We start from the raw sequence: 24,832 nt of genomic DNA, 5'->3' as shown, positions 1-24,832 counted from the left end.
TCGTCATCCGGAATATGCTATATGCGAGTGATTTCCCCCCCTTATAATGCACCGCTTCGCGTGATAACTGCATGTGCGATATTTTACCCCTACCGGATACTCAAAGAACTTCTAATTGTTCAATAACTTTGTTGGCGATTTAAACTCCTCATTCCAAGTTGCACTTGAATTCGGAAACCGTTTTTGTGGGTTCGTGACCTATGGAAACTGAAGACTTTTCTACGGACTCCAATCCTACTAGTACAAAAATGATGTTCACTGTCATGGCTTTGTTTCTGTAACAGTTTCAATATTTTATGCGGTGTGTCGGTCAAAGATATTGTGCTAAAACATCCTCCCAGCTGTGATGGTCATACAAATATTACATTGATTATCTGGGAATTGATAAAGATTAGCTGGCTACCTAGGATGATATCAACTACCAATCTACCATGACATCCCTCCCTCGATCTATTTTACAAACACGCACGTCCAAATTTGGTATGAGAAAAACAACATTCTTGTGGAGGGCACGTCCAAAGTCTTAGGTAAAAGTGGACTTGTCTGATTGCAATGGTAGGTGTAAGAACAAGTCTTACGATTGAAACTGAGAAAGCAAACTAAGGGATTAAATATAATAAGGGTTTCAAATTACCTAAAACAAGGTTACTTGCCAAATATATCCGGAAATAGCTTTGCCGAAAAGCTAAACAAAAGACGGAAATACAGCTTGATTAGGAATCATAAAGTTTATTACTTTCCTTCATTCTGTCCAGAACTTCCTCAAATCACCACCTCCCTTTCCTTCTTTTTTCTAGCCCATTCCACAGCTATTTGAATGGCTGGATCCTCGGATACAGCAGGTCCTTAGGCGAACCCTGAATCAAAAAAGAAAATACTCAAATTAGCCAACGTGTACCTGGCCAATTTCATCTAACTTCAATACTATTAATGCAGTATTGCAGAAAAATCATGTCCTTCATCACTATAAGAAAAGAAATATACATCATAAAAAAAACAACTCAAAAGTTCATTTCTATCAACTCAATCTTCGTCGCTAGACTCCTTATTTCCATTTGTAATCCTTTTCTTCACATATGTTCTCGATTTAAGAGAAACCAGGCTCTCCACATAACTTTCTGGATACCTTCCCATATTAATACCATCAAATAGAACCTTTCTAGTGGTGTTTCCATTATTATGATTGCATAAACTCGACTGTCCGCAAGAATGAACTAGAATGTCACCATTTTCAAAAGACCATATCGGCTTCAAAAACCGATCTCTGGTCATTGTTTCCTGGGTAGTGGTAAATATTTTAGTCCAAGATTCTCTTACTCCATAATCTTGCATCACCCATACATCCGTTCGGGTACCTATGACAGAAAACACTACACAAAGGCAGTCTCCCAACACCCCTACTTCTCTATACGTTTCCTGATGTTGTTGTAGAGGTAGCACAGTTTCTTCAGGAAATGGAATATCCATGAATCTCTCTTCGTTAATATCAAAACAAACTATATGTTTACCAGTGATTCCAAAAGTGGCTTTCGTAGCACCTGACCAGTGAAGAACACCATTAATAAACACCCCGTGAAGATTTTCGTGCAGCTGACCAGAAAATACGTAAGGGTGTTTGCTTTGAATAGTTTTCCAACACTTGGATCCTATCGTACATACTTTAACAATTTGGCTCCAACAGTTATCATAACCAGAAATTTGCACTAACTTGTAATCATCGATGTTGCTGCCATAGCCAAACCCATATCTGTAACAGTAGCTTGCTTTCTCCCGAAATTCCAATATGTGCAATTTGATATCTATATATTCACCAGTTGATGGGTTCCAGATACAAATCCAGTTTTTCTCATTAATACTCGTTCCATTGTTAGAAACACCCAAGCATATCAATCCAGTGCAAGAACCCAGAAATACAATAGCTTTAGTATTTATTTTTTCAAATGGGTACTCCATCGAAACAACTTTCATTTCTGGGAAATCTGAAGCTGATGATGATGATGATGATGAAATTGATTTGTAATCTACGGAATTAATGATAGGGTTCTTACCTTGATCATACTGAGATTGACCAAACATGAGTCTAGGATTGTTATTATTGTTACTTTGAATTGTAAGATCAAGGTGATCCTTGATAAATTTAGGTTTAGTAAGTAGACCACACCATGGCTTGCACACACATCTACATGCTAAGATTGAATTCACTGGTAATTTGAGAAAAATATCTACCTCAATCTCTTCCGGAAGTCTCCACATTGACATTTCTTTCAAATTTCACTTCAGAGCTAGAGAGGTTGACTTGATACAAGTGGAAATGAAAAGGTATTGGCTTTTGCAGCGAGGAGGCCACTCCTTTGTTTATTTTGTTGTTGGTTCTCTGGCATAGCTTTCGATAAGTAAAAAATTCTGAATTACGTTAGGAACAAAATTTGAAAATGAAAATTAACTTTTTTTTCCTTTTTTTTTTTTTTTTTGGAGGGGGGAAGGGGGATTAATGCTGCTCCTAATATTAAACACCCTCTTAACTCTTTTGGCTAGTGAACAAATATTCGGCTCAAGTTATAGTCTTTTTTGACTCATGTACCCTCAGGGATTAAGCCCGTCTAATATTTTATCTTATGAAATTCACTGGGATAAAAAAGTAATGTGGAGAACAATAATTGGAGAGGGCATGGGCCGAAAACCTCTTAAAAGAAAATCGACACATTACCAAAATAATGAAGTACATCCAAAAGAAGTTATGAATAAATATAATTGTAATGACGGAATTTAGACCAATAAGGAGGAAGAATGCAATCTTTTGTTATCAGATTATGCCAATACTTGCATACACGGCAACAAGTAGTTATTATGTCAATAGCTGGTAATCTCGCAAAGATCTTCATCATAACCTTTGGTGGAAGCCTGTTTTGCTGCTTGCCGACACATTTAGGGGCAGAAAGTAAAGCATACCAATACTCGCACACGCACCTGCAGGCTGAGATGGAATCTGCTGGCAATTTCATACAGATTGCATCTTGAATCTCTTCTGGAAGACTTAAAATTGACATTGCAAGAAGATGGGATTTCTGCTGATTATATTCTTTCAAAAGTGTTTAAACTGAGAAAGCAACCAAAGGATTTATATACAAGACGAGTCAAATTCTGGAAATAAAACTTGATTAGGAATCCAAAAAGTTACTTTCCTAGTTTGGGATTCTTCCCTAAAACCAAACCAGGAAACTTCCTTCCAAAAACTTCCTTACAGAGCGATGCCAACTAAAATGTCCATTCTCAATCAACAACAAAAACTAATAACCCTGTTCATAATCCCAAGCAAACACTTGCTTCTTAGACCAGTGTCACAGACTGTCTCGAAGAGGTTCATATTGTGCTTTCATAGCGTTGCGTGCATATTTTCCATTGCTGGCAATAATTGTCGTTAGTGGTGAGATCTCAGATAATTCTCGAAAATATCGTGGTTATCTGTAAAATAATTCAACAAATCAATGAATTACAATAACGAGAAACAAAAAAAGAATAGTGAATGAAGAAAAAAAGGACAGACAGATATGGATGCATGCTACAGAATCTAATTTCAAATGATGTCAAGGAATTAGTTTTTGACTCTTTTAATGTTCTTGCATTTTTGTAATTTTTGTGCTGGTCTGCGGGTATGATCAAAATACAAAAGTTTCATACATCTACATAGTTTTATTGATGCTCCAAGGATCACATGACGCAGAAGCCAATGTTAGCATGCCTTAATACAGTGCACAAGGTTACAAGGAGAAAGCAAGAAACAGAAGAACAAAATTACTAAGATACATATTCATACTGAAAACAAAACAGACAATGGGAATGCCACCTACAAAATTAAATAACACCAATATCAGAAAATCATTAATAATCGACCTTGGAAGTCCCATTCTAGAGTTGCTAGTTTCCGGAATATAGGCACATATGTATAATTAAAAAGCCTAGCGTCATTGGGGCTACACTGAAAGAATTAGGGGCGATTTTTTTGTTCCCAATCCATAGACAAGGTTATGAGATGTCCAAATTTGCTGAGATTACCAAAGTACCTTCATACAATCAGTAGTTAAGAAAGTGATATTATCTACCGATTACTAACTAGTATTCTCAATGTTTGGTTGTTAGCAATCGGTAGATAGGTGAAGTTCATAAATAACTTCATAAACTACCGGTTATGGAAAGTTCCTAAATTCGAAAAAATTGAGATTTTGACAGAAACAAAATTTGGGGCATCTTAATAATCGGAGGTTAAAGTACCTTATTTAACTACCGATTATAGTAGTTCCCAAATTCGAAAAATTGGTGATTTCGGCAAAAACAAAATTTGTGGCAACTTTATAATCGGACGTAAGTTTAACTAATTAACCTACCGATTACTCTAGTTCCCAAATTCGAAAAAATTGATATTCCGGCAAAAACAAAATTTGGGCAACTTTATAATCGGAAGTTAGGTTAACTTGTTAATCTACCGATTATGTAGTCGGTCATCTACAAAATGGAGCCGTTGGTACTCTAAAATGTATATAAGGATGGTATCCTTTTACCCTCTATGGAACACAAATACGTTTAAACTCTCTTCAACATCATCTTCAACATAATGTCCCAACCATTCATTAATCCTACGGAGTTCACGATAGAAGAAGATTTATCTTTATGTAGGCGCTATGTTCGATTTTATCCGAGACGAAGAGAAGAACGTAGGCAAGGAGGCATAATGAGTATGAGTTATTTGGGGAGAATTCACGAAAAATTCTACGCCGACATCGGTAACCCAAATAACCGTCACTCCGTTGATTTTTTTCTGCCGAGTTGGTTCAATAAACAAACACATTGAAGAATTCGTCCAGTTAACTTATCTTGTGAATCAATATCGATTGAGGGTTGAAACCAATGATGAAGTTATAGCACGATCTCTCGGGGAATGGCGGAGATGGAAAAGATCAAGCTTCCGTTATGAAGCTCATTTCAGAATCCTTAGGGTGATGGAAAGATTTAATCCGTTTAGGACACGTCCAACACGTCCACGACGCTGATCACAATACCCCTAATAAAATTGTGAAACTTGTTTCATAATCGAAAAGGGACCCTACATGCGTGACCTATCCTACCTAGGACTGACCCTGAATAAAACCTATCCCTTGTGGCAAGGATCGATCCCAGGATCCATGCTGACTGTATCTAACTTGTTTTTAAATTTTCGATGATTGTTATGGTCACGGGTTTTCCAAACATCTAGATGAGCACAAGTTAGATTGGGAATGTTCGTAAATGTCGACATAATATTTGAAATCGTGATAACAAACTCTAATATGATCTTATTGTTCAACCATATTCTTGATACTCAAGGCAATATCCTACAATATAGATTTTCTATATAATTTATGACATCAAATCCTATATGCTTTCTGCTCCTAGAGGTTTGCATTTACTTAGTGACTATATTAGTCAAGTACATGAATGAGTTCTAGCTAATCTAGTTGTCACACTATGAGAGACACCGATCATGAGTTGGAAAATATTAGATCTTTGCTAACTTCGAAAAATACATTTATCATATATATTTAAAATCCTAAGTTATCGAGCAAACAATTTGGGTTGCAATTATCAAATAGGTTATGGGCTAGATGTTAGCCCATGGATAAATCGCATGTAACAATAACTTTTTGGGGTTAATGTATGAAACTTAAGTGATTTTTGATTGTATAGATTTCTGACATGCAATTGTTAAATAAATGGCAAATTTTTAGTTATGAGGCGATTTCTGTGGTAAAATCTTTTAATTACAAAACAAATTTGAGCCCTTAAGGACTATTTCAGATTCTTAAACAAGTTTTGATTAGGGACGGACGCAAGATTATACTTCTTGATTAGCTGTTAACTATATTTATACAAAAATAAAAATAAGATATTTGAGTAATAGTTTAAGGTATTTAAATTTGTCATCTGATCGATCAATGATTCAATAACATACGAGTCATATGACATAGTAATGGTAGTGGGCTTAGCGGTAAACTTATGATTTTCATTCGAAAACAATTCTCCAATGGGCTGGTAACGGTAGCAGGCTTGCTCAACAAAATTAAATGGGCTACCTAGTTTATTCATTGGGTTAGGCAGAAAATTCGACATTTTGGGCCAATTTTAAAGGAACTATAATTTTGGGCATACCAAAATCTTTCAAGGCATACTGAATGAAGACAAAAAAGGTTGTGAAATAGCAAAATCAGATAACCCGTTAACCCAAAAAAAATTTAATGGCAAATATGCCCTTTATGTATTAGTGTTAATAATCTTGATTAGTGATTAAATATTTTGTTTAGTGATTAAAATAATTTTCAGAATTATAAGAGTTGTTTAGATGAAAAATTTGAGGAAAAAAAAAATCAAAGTTTTGATTTGGTTAAGAAGGAGAGAAAGAGAAGGAGAAAGTGAGAAAATTCTAATTCTTGATTCAATGGAGGATGAGGAGGGTCATCATTCATCTAAAAAACCTAGGAAAATACATATCAACTACAACAATGATCCAGAAATGGCTGATTTCTTAGATTATGAGAATGATTTTACACCCACTCAAACTCAAGCTCAAACTCAAACACAAACTCAAGATGATGATTTTTATGAGCCAAATCCTGATGATGAAGACATTGATGAGGAACCCAATGCTTCTAATACACAGATACACTTATATCCTATACTTAATCTCACTTCTATAGCTCTCAATTATCAAAAGTTAGGTTTTTTGAATCATGATTCGGCGAAACAGGTTGAGGTTCGGCTCACATCTATGAGCCGAATCTACCAATTGATGAACGGTTCGGCTTACTGAATCTGTTTACTGCATGCGCCGAACCTATAATTTCCAATTCCAACCCTTTTGTTAGACACTAGTTCGGATAATATGAAAGTTTCATAGTAAGCCGAACAACATCCTGAATAGCCCGGAATAGAATCATTACTAATTCGGCTTACATATCCAAAATCGTATGTGCCGAACATAATTTTTTAATTTCTGGGTTGAAATATTGTTACTGGTTCGGCACATATGGAGAATATCGTATCATCCGAAACCTCTTATGTTCAAGGTTCGGCACATAATATGATTATCGTCTGAGCCGAACATGAATTTGTTAATTTTTGGGTTAAAATATTGTTCGTGGTTCGGCACATATTGAAGATATCGTATAAGCCGAAACCTGTAAGTGTTTATAGTTCGGCACATAATGTGATTATCGAATGCGCCGAACCTTGTTATTATATTCCCTTTCTAGTGTTTAACCTTGTGATATTCTTTGTAGATCGTGCTTGGACCCATGGAAAATCAACCTGATCCAGTAGACATAATTCACGAGGATACCAAGGATCACTTCCAAAATGATTTGGTATGGTTCGGCGAACCAGGACTATGTTTTCTATTGTACAACCTTTTTATAGGATGAACCAAACAAAAAAAGTGGAAATTACTAAAAATGTTAAGAAAGTGAAGTCTAATGATGGAGAATACCAAGGTCCATATTAAAATCATTAAAATCAATTAGATCTTATCTTCAACTTCAAGAGAATGAAAAGACAAACACAACGCAAAAAGAATGAGGTCATTCCGACATCGGACGAAAAAGTTATGGACAAAACAAGATCGAAAAACTTGAGTGTGCAAAGAGAAGGTTCGGCTGATAACTCAACAACACGAGCTAGACGAACCTAGAGCCTGCAAATCAATATTTTCGAAGTGTTTACAGAGATGTTCGTCTTGAAAGTGATCTAATCGAGTCAGCCGAACCTGAAAACCACCTGGGGTAAATTTCACTTCTCAGGTTCGGCCGGAAAGGTTTGCAAGGTATTAGCCGAACCTGGCACTGTTCTGGGACGTATTCAATACACATTTTGGGGTTCGGCTAAAAACTCAACTCAATTATCAGCCGAACTGTTCATAGACACTTTCAGGGAGAAATTTCAAGAACAGTTCGGCTCAAAACTCAACTCAATTATCAGCCGAACCCGCTACTGTAACCGTCAAAAACCCTAAGTTTTTAGCAATTTAACCCATTCAATCCATGAAAAACAACAAATAAAAGACTGGGTTTGTAGGGAATACCTTATTATCCTCATTTTAGTATTTGGAGCTTCAAATGGTTGAATTTCCGATTCAATTTCCGGTTCAATTATAGTTTTTACACCTTCATCTTCAATTGGTTCTTCTTCTTTAAATCATGGATTGGAAGAGGATTTAGAACACCTAACGTTTGCTTTTTTCTTTGTACGATCCATTATATAGTTCAATTTAACCGATGATCGAATTTTCACGAATCGATAATTAATTACAGTGATGAAAAAAAAATCTGAGAGAAAAGGAAGGAGGTTTAGCTAGAGGAAGAAGAAGAGATGTTTAGGATAGTTTATTTTTTGATTTTAAGTTCAAGGGTATATAGGTAATTGAAATACCCAATAGACATCCCTTATAAGGTCAACTAGGATGGGAAAACTATTTTGTATGCCTTGAAAGATTTTGGTATGCCCAAAATTATAGTTCTTTTAAAGACGGGCAATAGTCTAGGCTAGTCCCTTCTTACGTCCATTCCTGACTTTGACTGCAGGCATATTTAGAATGTGAAAACTACTACTAGACCCATTTTTGGAGATTTTTCTACCGTGAAACCCACACGCGAAAAACGCGCCCCCCAATTTTTGGGAGAAAATTTCTCCCAAACCCATGCTTTTTTAATATTCTGTTTTTCTTTTCATACCCGCAAGTTTAAACTCTTTTAATGAAGGAAGATGTTGAAATCTGTCTGGTTCTTCGAGTTTATTTCTCATCCGTTGTAACTAAAGACATTGTCGCGATCAAAATAATTAATAAGTGAAGAAAAACGAAACATTTCTTTGAATGTGAACAGGGAAGGTATACCCTGAAACATAAAATGGTTTGGTTGATATTGTTTTATAAAGGAGAAAGAAGGACGGTTCCGAGAGCTAGAGTAATCCAGAAAGGCGTGTAAAGAAGGAGTTCCCATCTTTTGCTTGGGTTAGTAGAGAGCCATAGACTAATAATGGAGGAAGAAGGATGACGTTTGTATGGAAAGAGAATGAGCTTTACCTGAGTAACAACGAACAGAGGTGATACAATCAGTGAGATTAATCAAATCCATTTATAAAACCAAGAATACGAAAACAAAAAGTTGAGATACAATTCAAGTTTACCAACACCAATTGGATTTCTGGTTCACAGTGGAAAACATGAGTTTTCTGACGGTAAAAATGGAAACAGGTCAAGGAGTTGCTGTGGCTAACGATAAAAATGGAAAACACGGGTTTGCTGTTTTACTGATTTTATGAATGGTTGAATGGTTAAAATGGGATTGCGTAAAGACTAAGATTGCAGGAAAGGTTGGAATTTAAGAAGTTTAGAAGCAAGTCATATTCTTTAGCACCAGCATAACCGGAAGACAAGGTGTTTGCTGAAATGCCTACTTGAGCAGTGCGAAAAGCAGCAGAAGTGGTACTAGTTATGGGCGTGGATGTTGGAAATGAAAGTAGAAATCGTAAAGTTTCATTAAATCTTGAAGGGGTATGAATCGGATGTGAAAGTTCTTAATTTTTGTTGTTTATATGAATCCTTCTGTATCCAAGCTCTAGCCTTATTTTTTACTCGCATAACTTGTTGTACAATCCACATAATGATCGCATAACGCATTAGGCATATACTTTTTTGTTAGTACAGAAACCAACAAAAAAAAGGCTGCATAAAACGTTATGCACCTAGCATAATAACTGCATAACATGTTATGCAATCGAGAAAATAGATGCATAATCTGTTATGCATCCGAAAATAAGACTGCATAATGCATTATGCATCGAGAAAGTTGTTGCACAATCTTTTATGCATGAGAAATAGACGCATAACCTGATATGTATCCGTAAATATGGATGCATACTACATTATACACCAATTTTTTTATGTACGCACTAAAATCAACCAAAACAATGGTTACATAACTTGTTATAGATGCATAATTTGTTATGCAGTGGAGAAAATGGTTGCATAATTCGTTATGCATCTTTTTTGGTGGCTGCATAATGGTTATGTATCAAGTTTTCGAAAATTTTGCCTAAAATGATGATCATCTGCGATTTTTTCATGGAAAACAAAAATTTGATATTCTTATTTGTACTCGTTGCGTAGCTCTCTTAAAAAAATTTCCAACGATATAAAATTTGTAAAATTCCAAGGCGCAGATTTTTAGATATGTTATATCCAAGTTGCGTTGCCAATTATACCCCTAATGCATAACCCGTCGTACGGATGCATAATCCGTCATACAGACGTTTTTAATAATTTGAGATAATTATGGATGTCACGATAAACAAAATTAATTATGGGCCTGATAACGAGAATATAATTTATATTGGGTCTCCCCTAATTTTCCCATATAGAATCTCTTTTGAAATACAAATCGCTAAAATTCCAGATCACATAATAAAGTTTTAGGCCCTGATGAAAATATTTTGCAACTAATCGTATGATGCAGATTTTTGGTCATTAAATGGTGGCTTTGGTTTACGGATCAGTCAAACTTCAAATACCAAAGCGAGAATTTGGCGCAGTACCAAACACAGAAACAGGTGTATGACATCGTATAGTCCTGTGTGTTGGTTAGTTTCTAGTTAGCATTGAATTCAAATCGAATAACAGATCTAAAATTTGTACCAAAGAGACAGCTATAACCATTAACCAACATACAGAGACAGATCTACTACTTTATTTTTGTAATTACAATTTATAAAAATTACATTTGATGACATCTCCACCTCTGAACATGATGAACAAATTAAGTAAATGAAATATCTAGAACGGTTTTTGACCAACGACATTACCATGAGGATTATAATTACAAGTAATCAAAGTATCTCCACTGTTACAAATAACTCTAGCACACCCAACAAAACTACTCTCCTTCCACACCACTTGAGTGTAATGATAACAATTCTGGTTCATCAGACAAGAATTCTTCCGGTGACTGTAGTACCGTTTTTCCTGAGTCCAGTCATTGACAGCATCGGCCGGTTTCCAATCTTTCCCACTACCCCAGAACATATTTTCACCGTAATCCGAATTCGAATGTATGAACGCACAATCTCCTTTCCTTTTCTTTGCCCATTTCTTCGCAAAGGTTGCAAGTTCTTCACTCCATCGGAGAGGGTGGAGGCCGAGCTTGATACGAGCGCGGTTGTGGGGAACCAGATATTGCGCAATTACCTTTCTCGAGGTACTTGAACTTGACGCTTTAAGAGAAGATGCAATGGTTGAAACGCGCGCCACAGGTAATGTTGAAGCCACGGGTAATGTTGAACAAGCAGGAAGGAAACAAGAAAAGAGAATGAAGCTGCAGGTTGCCAGAGAGACGAAAATCTTAATCTCCATTTAAGATATTGCTGAGATTCAGGTTGAGGTTGATAAATTCTAAACAAGATTTTGAGTTTATTTATACATGGATTTTTAAGATTCATTTTCTGCAACCAGTTTGGATACAGTACACTTCTGTCGAATCAAATTTGGTCTGGCTGCATAAAATCCACGCTCCTCGAACCATCCATCGTAGACGACACAGCGTGTCGCGGTGACGAAATAGTGGTGAGACTTGTATTTTCCTGCTGAGGTGCAGTGAAGGTTAGCTTTTGATTAGTGGGGATGGTGTTTAAATGATGAGGAGGACAGTAGGGTTTGGAATAATTTCACATGGGAAGACAATAAAGGGCATCATGTTAAAGAATGTGATTGAGACTAGAGATTGTTAATAGGATAGATTCTCTATTGACCTTTAAATTTTTTTGAAAATAATTAGGTGGTGGTGGTGATCAATCATTTACTACAGGATGGGAAGGGTGCCTAGCAATTCCAACCTGGCCACTATTGGTGGTATGGGGCCAAAATAGTGTGCGGAAGTATGGCTGTTAACTCAAGTTGTGGATCAAGTCCCCTCAGTGGATATATGCCCTCTCATTTCCTCTGCTGTTTCTAGATCTGGTTCCTGGTTTTCATTCATATGAACTGGCATGGTGGAATGGCTTTTGAAATTGGAATTTCATTTGGTTTAGCTTGTTTCCATGGATTCCCTCTATTCGAGTATAAAATCAAGTGAGAGGAGGTACAATAAATACTAGTATTGTCATCTATGGGAAATGTACCACTAGCAATACCACTATGGTGCACAACATTGAGCCTGTCAAGGGATCCTTCCTCTCTAGGATCACTTTGAAAAATTTTAGAATAAAATATATCGGCGGATATTTATTTCCTGCCAATTTTGAACAGGTGGAACTCAGTTTCCTGCCCCATATACAAAGCATCATAGTGGTTATTTTTCCTCGAGCCATAAAACCAGCACAGTAGCCAATAAAGCCATCACAAAAAACCAACATTTCAAGACTTGTAGTATAGTGGTAAGGTTGTGTGACGATGATTCCAGTGACACGAAATTCGTCAGCACCAAAGAGAACTTTTAAGGGTTCCACTAGTATCTCTTTAGTACCCATGGAGCAAATTGTGGGATTATTAGCTTGCCGTGAGTCTGCGGTTCCTGTTGGGTTGAATTATTGCTCTTCTCTGTGTAACCCAGAAATTGTCAGGAATCATGATTGGGATGGTTTTGACAAATTCAGGTTACAAAGAGGAGTACACCAAATATTGCATAGAACTAAGATGGAATTTACTGGTCATTGGGATCTAAAAATTAAGAGCAGAATCAATCGCAAACTTGCAGTTATACCCAACATAAGTAGACTTCATTGTCACCTATATATGGTTCCAATGTTCAAGTTCAATCTGCTATAACTTTTAAAATTCAATCTAAAGTTCCCGTAACAAGATTTTTCCCTTTATAAACCAAGGCGAATTTTGACGTGAATTAAACGGACTGACTGTAAGATATGTCAACATGATGATGCATTTGGAGCAGGTGAAAATTACATGAACAAAAAGAATTGAATTAAGCGCAATTACATTAACAAACATGATTGGAATCGGAAACATATACGAGCTAGACTTTAAATTTGGAGAACAAGCGCAAAAATTGGTTTGTACAAAAACACACCAAACAAAGATAATTCAGAAAATGATGAAAATCAAAATAAACCTATTCTAAGTTTCTAACTAATTTCTACATATCGAATCAAATTAGACGCACACCTTCATTCAGTTTGTTTTTTCACGCAAGAACCCGAGTTAGAGGTGAAACTAGACTCTCTACGTAACAAGTCTCCAAGTTTTTTCTTCTTTGGGTCATATACAACAAATTCCTCAGCACCAACCATCAAAATCTCACCGTTTTCTAAAGCACATATTAACCTCAAATGTCAACCAAAAGAGAGATTTGTTTGTCGAGTGATCGATGTCAACGATATTGTGTCGACACCAAAGAAATTGTGACGACACCAAAAGATATTATGTTCTCATTGACAGTTATGAGAATCTCATTAGATAAGGAAACAAGTTTGTATCACAATCAATTAGGATTTAGAGTTTTCCCTAAATATGTAATCCTATAGATATTCTACATATAATATTGATAGTATAAATATATACATTCTTGTCTCTCCTTGAAATCCAAGGAAGAACAAAAACACATAAGTTTCTTTACCTTGATATGGTATCACGATAACCTGTGGTTATCAATAACTTCAATTTTTTTTATTTTTATTTTTATTTTTTTCTTTTACCTTCAAATGGCTTCTTCCTTCAACTTCAATCATGTGCTAACCATTAAGTTGGATGATGCCAACCATTTGCTATGAAAATCACAGATAATGGCTTTTGTCCGTGGCCATGACTACACGGGTTTTCTCGACGGAACTCATCCCCGTCCACCTGCAACTATCATGATACAGGTACCAGATTCAGAGAAGACTATCAAAAGCCCCAATCCAGCTTTCTTAACCTGGCAGCAAAAGGATCAATTGTTGCTTAGTGGTATTCTATCTTCTCTATCACAAAGCGTGCACACTCAAATGCTTGGAGTAACGACCTCTCAAGAGGCGTGGGAACGACTGGAAAGAATTTTTGCTTCTAAATCTCAAGCTCGTATGATGCAGCTCCAGCTGCAGTTGGTAAACACCAAGAAGGGAGCCCTGAATATCCTTGATTACCTTACAAAAATGAAGTTTTATGCTGACAGTTTAGCTGCTATTTCTCAGCCAATCTCAGATTCACAACTTGTTTTATATGTTTTGAATGGACTAGGTCCTGAATATGCTCCTTTTGTTACTGCTATGACCATACGTTCTGAACCTGTTTTGTTTGCTGACCTCCAAGGATATTTGCTTAGCCATGAAATCCGTTTAGCAGATCAACATGTTGCTGAACTAGCTGCTCCTGCTATTAACAATACTCAGAGGCAACCATCTTCTGCTGCTCAAAATCAAAACCGCAATCACAACAGCCGATGTCAAATCGAGGTGGAGGTTTTAATACTCGTGGCCGTGGTCGTGGTGGCTTCAACAACCACCCTAGTTATCTCCCTCCAAGCTCCCCTCCTACTGTATGTCAGATCTGCAACAGATATGGTCATTCTGCCATCAATTTCTATAGTCGCTATAATGAAGGGGGTCATCGTGCTGACCAAGCCGTTGCAAATATAACAACTCATGTTCCTGGTTACAACTATGCGGATCCATCTTGGTACCCTGATTCAGGAGCAACCCATCATGTTACTCATGACTTGAGAAACATACAAAACCGAGCTGAATACAACGACAATGATGTTGTTACTGTTTGCAATGGATCAAGTTTGACAATCACTCATATTGGGTCTTCTTGTTTCAATACATGTTCTCGTACTTTTAAACTGAGTAATATACTTCATGTTCCTACAGTTAAGAAAAATTTATTATCAGTCCAACAATTTACTCGAGACAATGATGCTTATTTTGAATTTCATCCTGATGTTTTCTATATCAAGGAACGTATGTCGGGGAAAGTTCTTCTAGCCGGCAAGAGTAAAGATGGATTATACCACCTTCCTTCAACAGTGACTAATAAAACAAGGAAGGCTTTTATTGGAATTGGAGAGAAGACAACACAAGAAGTATGGCATCATCGGCTGGGACATCCAGCATATAAGATCGTGCAAATAGTTTTAAATAAAAATAAGTTACCTGTGAGTAACAGTAGGTGTTCTACTTTCTGTGAAGCTTGTCAATTGGGTAAGAGTCATCGACAAACACTACGAATGACTCACTCCATTTCTCAATCTCCTCTATATTTAATCTTTACAGATGTTTGAGGTCCTTCACCTACTATATCAACGTATGGTTCAAAGTACTATGTCTTATTTATGTATGATTTTTCGAAATATTCTTGGATTTACTCGATCATTTTTAAATCAGATGTGTTCCGAATTTTCGAGAAATTTAAAGCAATGGTCGAAAACATGTTCTCTCGCACTATCAAATCAGTTCAATCTGACTGGGGAGGTGAATTTCAAAAACTAGAACAATACTTTACTCGTTTTGGGATTGCACACCGTGTGTCGTGTCCTCATACACACGAACAGAATGGTGCAGTGGAAAGAAAACATAGGCATGTGGTTGATACAGGTCTCACGCTCATGGCTCATTCCCATACTCCTACTCATTTTTGGGATCATGCCTTCGAGGCTGCTGTATACCTCATCAACAGACTACCCACCCCTTCACTGCGTAACTCATCGCCTTTTGAAGTCTTATTTAAAAGAACACCTGATTATCAGTTTCTTAGAGTGTTTGGTTGCGCATGTTACCCTTACCGACGTCCGTACAACAAACACAAGATTAACTATCGATCCATTCGGTGTATCTTCTTGGTTTACAGCTCACGGCACCATGGCTACAAGTGTTATGAACCAACTCAAAGAAGAATTTTTATTGCTCGGCATGTTGTATTTGACGAGTCTCTCTTCCCATTTGCAGGTACAATATCTTCTCCACCTGCACCATTGCCGGTAACTCCTATACAGCTTCCATCATTGGATGTACATGCTTCCAATCAACAGCCCACTGTTATCTCACCTGTAGCTGAAACACCGCTACCTCCAGTTCCACAACAATCTCCAACTTCAAGTGCTGGTCCTGTATTACCATCCACAGATGTTACTGCACCTCAACTGGAAGATGTTATTCCAACAGTTCCTCTCTCTACAATAACCTTTACCACTACTGTCACCACTCAAGGGATGCACACACGTTCAAGATCAGGGATATCCAAGAAGAGAGTGCTTGCTGCGACTCGTTATCCACTGGTTCTTTCTGCTACGATTCAGCAAAGTGAGGTTGTACCAACATGTGCCTCTCAGGCGTTTAAATACTTCGAATGGAGAAAGGCAATGATTGATGAATTGAATGCCCTACTTCAACATGGAACTTGGATTTTAGTTCCTCGCCTTCCGTCTATGAACGTTCTTGGCAACAAGTGGATTTTCACCTTAAAACGCAATCCTGATGGCACTATACTTCGTCATAAATCCAGACTAGTTGCGAAGGGGTTTAACCAGCAATATGGAGTTGATTACACGACCACATTTAGCCCAGTGGTAAAATTCGCAACTTTGAGAACCATTATAGCACTTGTTGTATCTAATAAATGGGTTATTCGACAACTTGACGTAAATAACGCGTTTCTCAATGGGTATCTGGATGATGAAGTTTATATGCTCCAGCCACCAGGGTTTGTCGATTCATCTCATCCTACACATGTGTGTAGACTAAGAAAGTCCATCTATGGGTTAAAACAATCTCCTAGGGCATGGTACACTCGGCTCCATCAGTTTTTACTAACAATTGGCTTCCAGGGGTCTAAAACTGATCCTTCTTTGTTCATCTATAAAGAACGCAAGGTGGTTGTCTATCTTTTGGTATATGTTGATAATTTACTGGTTACAGGCAATAATTCAGTAATCGTCTCACATTTGATTTCGTTAATTAGTGGAGAGTTTGCGATAAAAGACTTGGGTGTTTTCAGCTATTTTCTGGGTCTTGAAGCTACCACAAATTCGAAGGGTTTGGTTCTATCTCAACAAAAGTATATTGTCGACCTCTTGACAAGGACGAACATGAAAGACGCCAAGCCTATTTCTTCACCGATTGCTGCCAATACTCGTCTCACAAAACAATCAGGTGAACCCTTTCAGGACCCTGTCATGTATCGTGGCACTGTGGGAGCACTTTTTAGTATTTGACGTTAACACGTCCAGATATTGATTTTGTGGTAAATAAAGCATGTCAGTTCATGCATAATCCATGTACAGAACATTGGGATTTGGTTAAGAGAATTCTGCGTTATTTGAAACATACACTCACTTATGGGTTGCAGTTCTATCACAACTCTCCACCGCTGTTATCCATCTTTACAGATGCTGATTGGGGAGGCTCTTTGGATGATCACAAATCCACAGGGGGTTATGCTATCTACTATGGCAACAATCTTATTTCTTGGAGCTCAAAGAAACATCCCACAGTCTCTCGATCGAGCACTGAATCTGAATATCGAGCCATTGCAAATGCAACAACTGAGGTGGTGTGGCTCAGATCATTGTTTCGTTAGCTCAGCATTCCTCTAACATCTCCTCCTACTCTATGGTGTGACAACATAGGAGCTACATATGTGACTGCAAATCCAGTTTTCCATACTCGCAGTCGTCATGTTGAAATAGATTTTCATTTTGTACGAGACATGGTTTCGAAGCGACAACTCATTGTGCGGATCATTTCGTCGCAAGACCAGATTGCTGACATTCTAACCAAGGGTCTTTCTACAACCCGTTTTGCATTTCTACGAGACAAGCTCAATCTTGTTGCCACAGACTTTCGCTTGAGGGGGCGTGTCAACGATATTGTGTCGACACCAAAGAAATTGTGACGACACCAAAAGATATTATGTTCTCATTGACAGTTATGAGAATCTCATTAGATAAGGAAACAAGTTGTATCACAATCAATTAGGATTTAGAGTTTTCCCTAAATATGTAATCCTGTAGATATAACATGTAATATTGATAGTATAAATATATACATTCTTGTCTCTCCTTGAAATCCAAGGAAGAACAAAAACACGTAAGTTTCTTTACCTTGATAATCGAAAATTGTTTAGTCCATGATACTCCATCTCCATATTCTAGCATCACCCATAACTCAGCAAGGGAACCATAGTCAATATTAAACAAACATAGATTGTCACCCAACACTGCCACACTTCTAAACCATTGTCCACCGTAAGGATATGCCGGAGTATCTTCTGGTAACGACAGATCTACAATTCTCTCAGTGCTAATTTCGAATGACACTATAACTTCAACGGAGGTTTCTTGGATGCCTAACCAGTGAAGAGCACCTTTAAATAGTAAACCAAGATTAATTCTAGAACCACAAGGACAAGAGTATGGATTCAATATTGTTCCATGAATCGGATCCCAACATGATGATGGTTTCGTTATCATCTACAAAATAATGTTAATAGTAAATAAATGACATTGTGTACTTCAGGAAAGAAAATAAATATATAAGCTTGGAAAACTCATCAGCAGGATTGATATACACTTTTCAAATTAAAATCTGACCTTTTTACTTCAAAAACAGTGTCATTTTTTCAAATAATAGAGGATCATCAGCAGAATTGATGTACATTTAGGCCGTATGTAACCATCCTTCAGTAAGATGTATTCATATCTTTCTTAGGGAGACCTCACAGTAGTCGCTACTACTTCTTGTTCTTAGGAAGTGAAATATAACGCAATACCGATGTAACAATATTAATACATATATGGCATATATATGATATATAGCTCACCAGCATCTTTGCTTAACTTGAAAGTTACATGAATTAAGTGAATAACAAGGCTTACACCAGTTATATCAGTCTTGCTGTTAATTAAGAAGATCAACAACATATATACTTATATATTGAGAAAGAAAGAAACCATCTGAATAAAAGCTATAACAAAATCTTATTTTGTGCATTTCGGAAGTGGCATTAGCATCCATGACCACCAACTTTCTTATTCCGGGCGCTCCTGGATCTATTTCTTGCTTCCTGCATCGCACTCTCAAAAGTCAAAACCCTGTATATCAACTAACAGGCCTTTTTCTTCTGCCATCAGTTGAGTAAGATCCATAAGGAACCCATACGTATCCCACAAGAGAAACACATCCTTTCCACTTAATACTTTTTCCCCCTGATTAAGTTTTCGAGCAGCCTGCTCCTTAAACTTCTTAATACACTTTAGTAATGCACTTCCAAACTTTGTTTCCTCTGCTTCAATAATGTTTCTGATATTCACTTCTTTGATGTTTCATCAGTTCTACCACAACTCTCACGAGTTTAGCGAAGAAACCTTTTTCACATTTAAGTATTTCACGTCCGTAACGCACTCCTCGTCTAAGAATGCGACGTAAGACATATTTGCGGCCCTCATTGCCTGGACCAGATCCATCAGCAATAGCAAAACAAAGAGTTCTAATATGATCTGCCACAACCCTATAAGCCGTATCTATTCCGTCCTCATCATCTACTCCAACTCTTCCAGAGTAGGGTCGAACTCCAGTGACTTATTGGATAGCATTAAAAATGGGCATGAATAGATCTGTGTCGTAGTTGCTTCTTTTGTTTTGAAGAATTGAAGTCAAGCGTTCAAAACCCATACCAGTGTCGACATGCTTCGAAGGAAGAGTTGTCAGAGGGCCATCAGATACTTCCCTGTTGAACCGAATAAATACAAGATTCCATATCTCAATGCTTATGTTGGATCGTCATTGTTAACCAACGAAGCAGCATCTCGATTACCAATTCTATCAAAATGGATTTCTGTTCAAGGTCCACAAGGACCAGTATCCCACATCTCCCAGAATTATCTTTGCACCCAAATGGCAAAACGCGAGAAGGTGGCAAAAATTTCAGCCATATATCCTTGCTTCATCATCAGCTGCAAGTCCCAACTTCTCGTCACCACCAAAATAGGTTACATATAAACGGTCAGTAGGTAGTTTATATACCTCTGTGAGCAACTCCCATGCCCATGATATGGCTTCAGTTTTGAAGTAATCTCCAAAAGACCACACTACAAGAAAAGTTGGATTAAGCGACCAGGCTCTTTTGGTTGGAAAAGCCCATATTGAGTCGCTCTAACCCTTAAAGCGACTTAATTTGGCTCTCGCTCTCGAGTTGCAAAAGGTGGGATTTCTACAAGTCTAGAGCAGCTAGGCAATCGCTTTAGTAATCAAGCAACTATCATGTAGCGTCTTTTTTCTTACTTGCTTCATGGCTAAACCGACCACCCTAGAGCAAGCAAAATAGTGATCGCTTTAAAGCTAGACCAACCAAAATACAGCAAGTAAAACGTTGATGACTTTATAGATAGACCAACCATAATAGAGCAAGTGAAATACCTGAAGTTGGTTGCTTACATTTTTGAGCTACCAAGTGTTTTGCCCTGAAGTTGGTTGCTTGCGTTTTTGAGCTACCGAAGTTGGTTGCTTACATTTTTGAGCTACTACACTTTTTGCCCGCTACATCTGTTGTTCTGGTGCCGAAAGTATATGGCCTATTTCTATTTAGATAATCCTAAATTGAAATTACAATTAAAATTGATACTAAAACAAATTATGAACCAAATTAAAAACTGAATCATGTTTTATTATATCACATAGATCAATTTACATCATTTCTTAAAAAAAAGACAATCTTTAGAGGAACAAAAAGATCAAAAATACAAACTAATCATTTCTTTAAAAAATGCTGATTACAATTTCCTTAATTTTGAAACTAAAGATGAACACTCCTTCGACTTTGTAGCACCAAGCTCATAATAAGAGATTCATACTGCCATCATTCTTGTGTTTAAGTTCCTATCTGATCATTCATCATTCAAGTGTAAAGAAACCAGCAAATCCTGAATCTCCACAACTTGTAGTCTGCTTTTTGCCACAATGTTACTAATTCAGATTATACAAAACACGAACATGTCAAATCAAAGATAATGATATTCATAATATAAATTTTAGAAATGATCTAATGAAGAATGTCATTATTAGCCAGGAACATCTGAAACAAAGGACATGATTGGGACATACTTTCGGTATTCCGATGGAGGCACTAGTTTCCTCAATAACGAGACCATCACAATGGTGGATGTTAGGTTGCCAAGGACTGAGCTTAGAAAAAAAGTGACAATTCCAACCTGGAATGTACAGCAAGAACCCATGGTGTTATCACAGCAACGTCATGCATTTCAATCACATGAAGATATCAAAAAGCATCTAACGTATACTTACATCAAGAATATATTTTCATGACTATACTCTTAGACAAATCTATATCTAATGTACTTCAATATTTCAGCTTAGACATGGATGGGATAATCGGAAGCCACCAGAACTTCATAGCATGATCCATCAAAAAATGGCAGTGATTCTCTGTCCTTGCAGATTTTTAGAATGAAAAACAGATATACATGTTTCTGCTGAGAATGCATTTTACAATAGTGTGAACAAACACTTCAAGGATTAGTTTGGCTGTATAATACATATGTAGGCATCTGACAGTAAAAAGTGCATAACACCTTACTTATAGTTGAACCAAAAGGAATTAGAGTTCGAGTAGTTGATGATACAACCAAAATGAAAACTAAAATTATCGACGGACCACATTTCGTTTGATCCACTCATACGGATCAAGAAAAAGATCTTGACGGTTGATATTATATTTGGGATGTTCATGCGGATTGAAAATTAAGCGTTTTTCTTTGTGCTAATACGAACTCATGTATCCGGTTTTGTTATCAACATTTGACACGAAAAAAAATCTAAAAAAAATATTAATAAATTTAGGACATTGTTATCGACATTATGATATAAAAAAATCCATAAGAATGAATCGGGAAAATGAAAAATGAAATCGATAATTAGTGTGTTTCTTTGTGTTTTTGTGCTTTCTTTGTGTGTTTCCGGTTTGAATTTCGACTAGCCGCATAGGTCATGAAGTAATTTCTACTAGTCATATAGGTCATGAAGTAATTTCTACTACTCATTATAGATAAATATGAAGATCAGTATGGATTTGAACTTCAAATTTGGTATAACGGCATAGAAACTATGAACTACGCAGCTCCGGGAGGGTTCTGGCTTCAAACTTAGCATGATACATCATATTTATCGATAAATATTCAGCTCAGTGTCGATTCGAACTTCAAATTCGGTATAACGACAACGAAACTATGAACAACGAAGCTTCAGGAGGGTTCTGACTTCAAACTTAGCATGATACATCATCAAAATATATAAATATGAAGCTCAATGCCAACTCGAACTTCAAATTCGGTATAACGACAACGAAACTATGAACCAAGAAGCTCTAGGAGGGTTCTGACTTCAAACTTAGAAGGATACATCATCAAAATAGATAAATATGAATCTCAATGTCGATTCGTACTTTAAATGTGGTAAAATGGCATACAAACTATGAACCACGAAGCTTCAGAAGAGTTCTGACTTGAAACTTAGCATGATACATCATCGATATCATTAAATATGAAGCTCAATGTCCATTCGAACTTCAAATTCGGTATAACACACTATCACTACTTGAACCAGCTTTGTCATTAAAAATAGATTCCTGATTATAAATTTGACCGGCCTTGTTATCCGAAACCTACTGTTTGGTTTATACAAGTGCATCTCAATTGATCGACCTTAGTCAATTTCGCCACATAGTTATCTATCAAATAAACCGAATGTTCGTGGCTTCACTTAATTTCACTTGTTATTTGTCAATCTTACCCAATGTCAATCGGCCTCACTCAGATTTTCCCAAAAATCATAAGGTTCTTTAGTTATCTATCATTTTAATTGAATGTTCATCGACCTTAATTAATTAAAGACATTATTCATCAATCTTGTCCAATATTACTGGATCTCACTCAATTTTTCTTAGATTCCATGAGTTTATATGATTATCGATCAAATAAATTAAATTTCCTTCGCTTTGACTTAATTTAACTTGTTATCCATCAATCTTACCTAATATCGTTGGACCTCACTCAGTTTCTGTTAAAAAGATTGGTTTATCTAGTTATCCATTATTTTAACTGAATATCCATCGACCTTTGTGTATTTCACCCTTTATCTATGAATGTTATCCAATTCGCTCGACCTTACTCAATTTCTCTTACATAAATTGGTTTATCCAGTTATCCATTATTTTAACTGAATGTCCATCATTAGTTCACCGAGGATGGGAACTACTGACAGTAAATCGGGAAAATTGACCAAGTTCCACCGATTTTTTGAAAAAAAGGAATTAATGATATAATTTTTAAATTTTCAAGGTTTTGATAAAACACCTAAAACAATTTCATGTTGAATCATAGGAATCAGATTTTTTCGATTCTTTCTTTTTTCTGTCCCAAATTTTTTTTAATAACGCAATTAGGATATAAAGAGTATTTAAGATCATACAAAATTGTGCTAATTACAAAACGAACAAGGAATACGATTTTTCAAATTTATCTGGCCAATAGAAATCCAAGAGCTAGGTAATGATTGGAAACAAATTCGGTAATTACCTTCGGTTTTCAATTAGATAGAATTTCGAGTATTATAATAGAAATGGACAGAATGAACAAGTGAATTATTATCGTAGAAAATATGTAGAATATATATATTTTGGATTGAATACTACGAATGTGTATAAATCAATTGAATGAAAATGATTAGCAAAATGAGAAAGAATGGGAAACCCACCTCGTAAAATTACTATAGAACTTCTATTAGAAACCCACCTCGTAAAATTTCTACAAATCAAAATTAAACATCTCAATATCAAACATCAAACACTAGATTGCTGATCGCTTCCCTTTCCCATTATTAGAATCATCCACTTTCCTTTTCTGAATTGGTGGTCGCTATACCTTAGTTGCTGAGACAGGTTTTTAGCAGCCAAACATATTTTGAATTGCTGATACATGGTAGCTTGAAGTAAATAGCTACTAACCTACTATTCCACTCGCTATGTAGTACTGGGAAAAAGGCTGGAGCAACCCACAAATTTAATTAGTAGCTACGATTTAATGGTGGCACGTTAATAGCAGCCAAAGTTTTTGGTAATTGCAAACATGGTTGCTTAACTATTAAAATGACCAAAATTTTGAGAGCTTGCTAAGATTTTGGTCGCTTAAACCAAGTTTTCTTGTAGTGCCAGTTACCAAGCATCTCAAAATATGTATGATGATAAGTATCTTTGCCAACATCTTCCAGATCATTATGCTTCCCACCAGCACGGATACACTTTTGAGAATTACAAGCACGCTTTAGCTTACTCAAGGGACTATTGGGATCAGCAGTTCCTAGGAAAATTGGTTTGAATTGGTTCATGCCAGCATTAGCAAACAAAAGAGTGGTATCACTTACAGGAACAACAGGACTGGATTCATAATTCGCGTGACCTTTTCCTTGAAAGAATCGTATAAAAGTATCTCTCACTTTATTTGCAGGCCAATCACACGTTGGCTCATTAATCCTTGCATCTTTGTTATCTACAAAACTAGTTACTTTCCGCTCCTAGCTCTCAGAATTCACACATACAAACAAAAACCATTAAGTTATGACTCCTATTTATAGGCCTAGGTATAAACTAGATTCTCCTAAAATAGAAGTCCTATTATTTCAGAGAACCTACCAATTCTAGTACAAGTAGAAACTAGAAATAAGATTCCTAAGCAACCAGGGTTGGTGCAAACTAATCTAGGAAATCAGTTTGGTGTTCCCCAGAATCTAAACACGACTCATGACTAATAAATATCGAAAGACT

General features: G+C 36.6%; 2 protein-coding genes and 1 pseudogene across 2 annotated transcripts; all 3 read right to left on the bottom strand.

Annotated features, from left to right (window-relative positions):
* Nucleotides 1-1,023: 1,023 nt before the first annotated feature.
* Nucleotides 1,024-2,259, bottom strand: LOC113305035 (F-box protein CPR1-like). Its single transcript, XM_026554150.1, has one exon. It carries the CDS (start codon nucleotides 2,257-2,259, stop codon nucleotides 1,024-1,026), a length of 1,236 nt encoding a protein of 411 aa, XP_026409935.1.
* An 8,469-nt stretch (nucleotides 2,260-10,728) lies between these two features.
* Nucleotides 10,729-11,485, bottom strand: LOC113302965 (pathogenesis-related protein PRB1-2-like). Its single transcript, XM_026551942.1, has one exon. The coding sequence runs from the start codon at nucleotides 11,426-11,428 to the stop codon at nucleotides 10,853-10,855; it is 576 nt and encodes a 191-aa protein (XP_026407727.1). The 5' UTR covers nucleotides 11,429-11,485; the 3' UTR covers nucleotides 10,729-10,852.
* A 7,518-nt stretch (nucleotides 11,486-19,003) lies between these two features.
* On the bottom strand, nucleotides 19,004-24,516 carry LOC113305034 (annotated as a pseudogene).
* Nucleotides 24,517-24,832: the final 316 nt, after the last annotated feature.

Source organism: Papaver somniferum, chromosome 8 (assembly GCF_003573695.1).
Source record: "Papaver somniferum cultivar HN1 chromosome 8, ASM357369v1, whole genome shotgun sequence".
Lineage (NCBI taxonomy): Eukaryota > Viridiplantae > Streptophyta > Magnoliopsida > Ranunculales > Papaveraceae > Papaver > Papaver somniferum.
The sequence above is the reverse complement of the archived record's forward strand: the minus strand, read 5'-3'. Positions and strand labels throughout refer to the sequence as shown.

Coding starts and splice junctions, on each gene's coding strand:
- LOC113302965 (XM_026551942.1), bottom strand. CDS start 11,428: ATGGAGATTAAGATTTTCGTCTCTCTGGCAACCTGCAGCTTCATTCTC.
- LOC113305035 (XM_026554150.1), bottom strand. CDS start 2,259: ATGTCAATGTGGAGACTTCCGGAAGAGATTGAGGTAGATATTTTTCTC.